Source organism: Prorops nasuta, unplaced genomic scaffold, assembly GCF_024137725.1.
Source record: "Prorops nasuta isolate Cenicafe-Biocafe unplaced genomic scaffold, Cenicafe_Pnas_1.2 PNAS00011, whole genome shotgun sequence".
Classification (NCBI taxonomy): domain Eukaryota; kingdom Metazoa; phylum Arthropoda; class Insecta; order Hymenoptera; family Bethylidae; genus Prorops; species Prorops nasuta.
The window spans coordinates 2,709,217-2,716,832 of record NW_027116808.1 but is presented as its reverse complement, the minus strand read 5'-3'; the positions used below and the strand labels follow the sequence as shown (position 1 = coordinate 2,716,832).

At 34.5% G+C, this 7,616-nt stretch overlaps 1 protein-coding gene across 1 annotated transcript; it reads left to right on the top strand.

Annotated features, from left to right (window-relative positions):
* Nucleotides 1-1,132: 1,132 nt before the first annotated feature.
* LOC136777573 (fatty acid hydroxylase domain-containing protein 2) lies at nt 1,133-7,480 on the top strand. Its single transcript, XM_066733985.1, has 6 exons — nt 1,133-1,397; nt 4,185-4,314; nt 4,855-4,958; nt 5,103-5,430; nt 6,135-6,407; nt 6,510-7,480. The coding sequence occupies exons 1-6, from the start codon at nt 1,337-1,339 to the stop codon at nt 6,667-6,669; spliced, it is 1,056 nt and encodes a 351-aa protein (XP_066590082.1). The 5' UTR covers nt 1,133-1,336; the 3' UTR covers nt 6,670-7,480.
* Nucleotides 7,481-7,616: the final 136 nt, after the last annotated feature.

The following is a 7,616-nucleotide window of genomic DNA, read 5'->3' as shown; positions in this document are numbered from 1 at the left end:
AAAATAAAATTTTATCTGTGAGTTAAAGTGAAAAAGGCAATTGACACCTATCATATATCCTTTATGTGCGAAGAGCACTATCGACATAACGCTGATGTGCGAAAATGACTTGTTGTCCTTGTCTACATGGCGAGCCAACACATACACAAGCCTGCGTAACCGGAAAATCCATAAAATATCCGTTATCGATGAAAACATTTTTTATACTCTTCTCGATAAAATCAATTCGTAATTTTTTTCCATGTTAATATATATAAAACTGAGTTTTTAAGTATGATTACTTGCAAATTCATTATGATGTTTTATATTGTCGAAGAAAAGATAAAAATACATAGAAAAAGGTAAAGAAAGAAAAATGATAGAAAACCAAGTTTATTTGTTTATTTATTGTATCGCTAGGATTTGTAACTTTTTTTTATCGTTTCAGCAAAATATACACTTTAGGCTCTTTCCAAGCTGCGCAATTTAACATTCTGAAGACATCCGGGCGATATCGGAGCTCTTTGGTCCGAATAAGAATGAGCGTTGAAATTATAAGCAATTGAAAAGTGCATTATTACGTTTATATCATATCATATTATTAAGGTCGATGACGACCTGGCGTGTTACGGTTGAAACGAACTTTGTCTTATCTCTTAAATGCGCAAATCGTTTTATTGTCATCTTTAACGATACACCCCAGGCGCATAAAAAATTACAATCATTAAGGTGCAAAGTATTTTAGAATAAAACTGCAGAATTGAAAGTTTTGTTTTTAAATTTCAGGGAAGTTAATGTTTATATTTTAAGGGGCAGAGGGAGTAGACAGGACAAAATCGAATTGTGGGGCTATGACCGCAATTAAGTAGCGCGTGATTAGCGAAACATTGTGATGAGTGTGACGGAAGAGGGGAGGGGGGGATAAGAGAAGGAGACAAATATTGGATAGAGGAAGAAATGATCGGCGACTAACTGTGTACACCACTCAAGTCTCAACAGTCAGTAGTCGGTGAACGCAAATCGGAAAGTGGAAGGGACTGGCTCGTCTCCTCGTTTAAGCGCTTAAAACTGAGGAAAGATCCCAGCTGGATCCCCCCCCCCCCCCCCCCCACCCACAATCGCGTCAAAGTTTGGACTCCAGGCACGTTTAACTCGACGTATTTATTCTTGCAACGCGTGCCATGTATGTACCTTCGACACAGTTGACTTTTGTATATTCGCTCTCCACTTTTTTCTCCAACCGTTCTCTCTTCCCCGAAGCGAAGCAACCGCGAAACCAGTTTCCGCGCGACTCTTTCTTACCATTCTTGCGTGCTACTCACTCACTACTCAGTTGATCGTCTCGCTCGAACGCGTCATGTTCCGAAAACGTAACAAGAAAATCGGGAAGGCTCAGTGCAACTACGTTCAAGATAAATGTGAGTTTAGAGTGATTATACATTCATTTTTTCTATTTACTATTTCTTTTTTTTATCGTTAGTGCGACTGCAATTTTCACCTACGTTAAAAGAAATTCGGAAAAACTCGAGGCAGTTGTGTTCAAGATAAACGTGAGTTACCGGGTAAATTTTTTATCATCTTTCCATTTACGATTGTATTATTTTCATCATTAGTGCAGCTGCAATTTTCATTTGCGTGAAATGAAAAAATCGGAAAAACTCTATCCAACTGCGTCCTAAATTAACTAAACTTGTTACCAGTGATCTTCGATGTTTCGTTCTTTCGTTGTATTTATTGTTCTTATTTAACAACTTTTATACTGCTTATGGTATCATCCGGATAGCGCACTAAGAAAATTGGAAAAGTTCCTACAGTGATTTTATTTCGACTTTCTTTTGTCACTTTTATTGTTATTGATATTATTTCTGATTTTCACTCCTGTTTTTCATCCTGAAAACTCGATTAAAAAAGGGGGAAAAGTCCAAGGTAAACGCGATTCGCTACAGTGGCTTATTTATGTTTTTACGTTTGACCTTTGAACTGCACCTGACTACACGAAAGCATACAGCATGTATTTTTGCCTCGATCTTTCAAAGGATCTGTCGTTTTTCACTGCACTGCTGAAATATTTTCGAGCAAGATAAATTGATTTCTCATTCTAACTTATTGCACTGCTATATCCCAAAAGAAACATAACCTTCAAGCACGTATAGCATCAGGAACGTTCCTGAAACGTTCCCGGTATCAATATGACACTTTAGAACGTTTCAGGAACGTTTTTGGCACTATAGAAACATCCCTGGACTGAATTTGACACATTGGAAAGTTTTTTGAACCTCGTTTGCCAAGTTTACTGTAGCCAACGTTCGCTTCACTAAATACGTATATACCGTGTGTGTGTGCGTGTGTGATTAAAAACAAAACAGAGCATAGACGTAAAACTTCGATTTATTTCCTTAACAATAAAAGATATAAATTTTTCCGAAGACACTTTTTAGAAACTGATACTCATTTACCATCTGATACATCGTAAACAAAGTTTATATCTCTTAAAGTTTCTAAGTTAAATGAGTGTTTACGTTCGTGTTTTTGTGCAACTTCAGTGGTACACCCTATATACCCATTCGAGGAACGAGTCAAATAAAGTAGAAGAAAGTTTCGTTTAGAATTTCCAAGTTTTCCCCATTTTCACGATAACCCAACGAAAATTCAACTCTCCATGCAACAGTATTCGTTTTCCTGCCTTCATTTATGTCTTCATTTCAAGTATTCCACCACGAGACTCTGGAGACTTTCTCGGAGATCCTAGCACTCGCATTTGTTTATGCAAACATTGTTGTTTCTCGCGATAAGAGATTTTTAAGGGTCCCCCTGCAACATTATCTATTTATACAATGCCACTTATTTACAGTGAAGTAATCAATTGCGAAAGAAAAATTAACGCAAGTCAACAGTTTTCTGTTCTTTTTTTTCATAACTGTAAACGAAATGACGTAACCTTCTCTCCAAAGACGATATAACCCTCTTTCGTCGAATATTCACACGTGCCAAACATGTTTTATTATTAAATCAATCAAACGATCCAAAGATAGCCAATGGTTTATATTTTATAGTTTTGACTCGATCGAAAACGATAATAAATTACTGTTAGAATAATCTTCGGTAATTTATTGCAATTTTATAGTTTAAATATTTATCTGTAATGATTAGTTTTTATTATGCTAGGAATAATACTGAAAATATTATACACTTATTTTTCAACGTGAATTAATTTTGGACTATATTTATTTGAATTATAGTGAATTTAGAAATATTAATACAGAAATCCTGATTAATTCTATTAATAAATTCATCGAATAATACCAGGAGAGTCGTTTATATAAGAAGCATTCGGTCGGTGAATATAAATAATAGTCTTTTTCGTTATTTGCGAGCAATTTAAAGAAGAGCCTTAGTGGAGCTGTCTGGCAAACAAGAATATACAATTAAACGATGGAAGTTCGATAGTTCAGTTTCAGTAGGAAACGCAGATTCGATAGGCGACGTTGGAGAACAACAATGAGATTGATTTCAATGAAGAAATTCGATATGAAATTTTGCTTGATAGTTTCGTATCCATATGAAAATTATCTCTCCTATTTTATAAATAAATTTCAGATATTATACTGTAAACTGAAATTGTTTATGCAATTCTAAATTTTTATTTTTTTCCTCGATATTCAATTTTACGTACTTTAATACAAATATACATATATAAACAATTATATTGTTTTAAAAAAATTCCATCAGTGTAAATTCTCGTTCATTCATTTTTACAGAATTTCAACTTAACACGCCCAATTTGCAATGATTCTAGTTCAAGGTCTCCGTGTTCAAAGGATCATTATCTTTGCCACAGAATAATGAATCATTGTGGAACAAAGCACACGCTAATCTTATATATAGTATACTATGTATATATATATATATATATATATGTTTCAGTTTAAATAATCTTGCACGTTATCGGTAACAGAGATAAAACTTTCAGTCAAGGAGTATTTGCTTAACGATGTTCCGTTGAAAAGATAAAAATAAAAGGACGCGAGTTAGCTTTGTGTTTGCATAAATGTTTACAATAAACATATAACTCGAGCCTTCTCAATTGCGATCAAAACGAGGCTAATCGTTCGCAGAAAAATTGTGCAAATCGACGAAGAAAAAATGTTATTGGAAATAAATTAAATTGTTGTCTCAATCGAATCTTATTTGTCCTTTTTTTTCAGCAACAAATCCAACGGGGAATGGAAACAAGCACCAAACACCCCCAACCTTGCTATCCAGTTTACGAAGTGTCCTATTCGTTATTGGAACCGTGGTAATCGGATTCGCAGCTGTGTGCAACTCTCTAACATGGTAAACAAATTTTAGTTATCATCGACGACTCATCTCTTGCATCCTCAACAATCCTATTTTTGTACTATTATTCCTAAACTCCGTGCACACTGGTCAATAACAAATATTTTTGTAATTGCAAAATATATTTGTGCAATTTTTACTCGATATACTTTGTATCTATTTTTACAATTTTTTTTAGGCTTATAATTTTTGTATATGTGTGCATGAGGGTTTTAGTAATTTTTGTAGAATTGTTAAAAAATATTTTAACGAGTTTTCACGTTTCTCATTGATTTTTAAATTATTTCAGCTAATGTGTTTACGTTAAAATGGTATAATCCTGGATTACACACATATGTACACAAATGCACTGTGTCGATCGCTAGTGATAAATGCGTCGATAAGGCACACGAAGATATGTTTTCTATTTTGCTAAATATAACCCAAGCAGGAACGACTTTTGTCGAATCTGGGTTGAGACACTCGAGGAAATTGCAAACTCTCAGCTTCGAGCTCGAAAAATCTTCGTTCGTTGAATTTCTCTTCTTTTTGCTTCAGGCATTTGCAGAGGTTTTGGGGAGCCTCGGGAGACTTCTGGCAAGCACAGTGGGACAAGATACTCGACAAAATCGGTGACGATCCCGTTACACTATGGGTCTTTGGTATGTCAAAAGCAAACATTTTAACATAATTAGAGAAGTTTGCATCTTTGCTCAAAAAATATGGAAAAAGTGTGCTACTGCGTGAACAATTATTTTTTTTAATTTTTATATCAGTGATTAATATTGTTTTTCTTTTTCTTCAAGGTTCAATAGCGTGGACTTTTGTCGTTTATTGGGTGGTAGGAGGCATTTATATGATTTTGGATTTAACAAATCGGCCAGTAGCACTACGCAAATACAAAATTCAGCCAGGCACAAATGAACCAGTCGACAAAATGGATTTGTGTAAAGTTATAGCTCAGGTGCTGTTCAATCAAATCGTCGTAGGACTCCCATTGGCATACTGCAGTTATCTTCTGATGGAATGGCGTGGTTACCCTTCCGTCAGGGAGCTGCCAACTTTCCACTGGGTACTCGCTGAAATCGCAATTCACATTTTATTCGAAGAAATTGGATTCTATTATTCCCATAGGTAACTTGCCTGTTAAGCTCTGTCAACCCTTAAAAGGCACTTTAAGTTTAAATGACTCATAAAAATTTTGCGTCGCAATTTTAACCCTTTCAAATTGTAGATTTAATATTTATGACGTAGTCTATTGGTTGTTTAAGTCTTCCAATTGCAGATGCTACCACGCCTGTAGGCCAAGTGCCATCAATGTAAACTTTATCTTTTTTTATTCTATAAAAATCGTACAGTTGTTCATTCGATTAAATATACTTTTTTAAATATTCGTTACTATTGTCAATAATTTTAGTTAAAAGTTTATCATTTTATAATTATACTACTAAATTTTTTAGTAAAAATATTAAAAACTAGAACAGTTAGCAGTAGTTTTGTTAAAAAAAAATAGCATTTTTTCATGTTTATATTTTTATAAACTTCAAATAATTTCCATTTATATACAATTAAACACTGCTCTTCCACCATTCTAGATAAATAAATGTTTATGAATTTTTTCAGTCTGGTAATAAGCGTTTTCTTATAATTTTATAAGCACTCAAACTGTGCTGGATCAATTTGACCCAGTGTGTTCGTTGTGTTGTAAAATTAAAATATGTCAATTAAGGGCTAATAAAGTAATCCTGAGAGATTTATAATTTTTCATCGTTTAATATACATTATTTTTAATGATTGTACAAGTAGATTAATATTATATTAATATTTCTGTCCAACAGATTCTTGCATGGGCGATATTTGTACAAATACATTCACAAGCAGCATCACGAGTGGACAGCACCAGTTGCAGTTACAGCCATGTATTGCCATCCACTAGAGCACATTGGTTCCAATCTACTTCCGCCTTTCCTGGGAGTCTTCCTCGTAGGCTCCCACGTGGCAACTGCCTGGCTCTGGTTCTCATTGGCCATTCTTTCAACTCTCAACGCACATTCTGGCTACCATCTACCTTTCTTCCCCTCACCGGAAGCTCATGATTTCCACCATCTTAAGTGGGTACCAAAATCACTCGCATTTTTATACACGAATAGAAGCCCTACATATATAATTCTTTATTTGTCCACACAAATTTTATTTCGTTGGACATTTCGCAGGTTCAATCAATGTTTCGGTGTTCTCGGTGTCCTCGACCGTCTTCATGGTACCGACACCCATTTCCGGAATTCAAGGGCGTACGCCCGTCACGTAATGATGCTCAGTCTAACTCCTGCGAGAGAAGCCTATCCTGATGAGGTTAAATACAAATCGAAATAGAGTTTGGCCTCGTCCAAGATTCTGCAGCTATAGAGTTTTAATCGAAATTAATAAGCGTTGAATATGTAAGCTAATCGATATATAGTAATGCGTCAACCTTCTATAGTTTACACAGAATCAACAAGTGACGAAACGCCTGTTGCACCTTTCATAAAACCAAACGAAGAACTTTGATAGTAACGAATCGTGGTCCACACTGTCTTTCCAAAAGGATCATCTTCGACGTCTCTGTTGAGCACAATTTTTGGAGCTCTTATCGTGGTCGATGAAAATCAACCGAATGTATAGCAGGATGCATGTGTGTTTACATTCTTACATAATATATTGCGGCCAGTGCGAACTTGTTATCTTATCGCCGTTGACCTTTTTCAACGATAGATTTATAAATATCCGTCTATCCACGAACCTGCAACATAATTCATTCCTTTTGTATCATGTGTAATCCTTTCCCTAAATTTTTGCTATCGAACAGCTCTGGTTTTGCATTTCAAGTAACGTGCATCAAATCCTGTGTATTAATATTCTGTATGTATATATAATATTCTATGATTTGTAAGTGCTGAGCTTTTGGGATATGACGTTCTTTTTTTAAATAATTTTTTAATGCTCTTTGATGAGTACTTGGGTCTACGACCCTACAGCGGCTACTTTTAATATGGACTCTTTGTAGTAGTTTGAGAGCAACTAATCTATGTATTATTTTATAATGTGATAATATACCAGAGATACAAAGGTTCTATATATCAAATACTATTTTTGTATTTGGTTCTATGTAAAAAGACAACAAAAATATACATCACCTGTCCTCTGAGTCTTCTCTATATAAATCAGAGTATATACATAGTTTTTCTTGAGTGTATTATACATATATACATATATACATATATATATATATATATATAATATTACTATTTTAATTGTATTAGTTCGTGGAGCAGATAAGTATC

What these genes read in the sequence shown, in the direction of transcription:
- LOC136777573 (XM_066733985.1), top strand. Translation starts at nt 1,337, where the DNA reads ATGTTCCGAAAACGTAACAAGAAAATCGGGAAGGCTCAGTGCAACTAC. An exon ending in GTGTGCAACTCTCTAACATG is followed by an intron (nt 4,315 to 4,854) that starts GTAAACAAATTT and finishes TTTTTGCTTCAG; the next exon opens with GCATTTGCAGAGGTTTTGGG. An exon ending in CATGATTTCCACCATCTTAA is followed by an intron (nt 6,408 to 6,509) that starts GTGGGTACCAAA and finishes GACATTTCGCAG; the next exon opens with GTTCAATCAATGTTTCGGTG.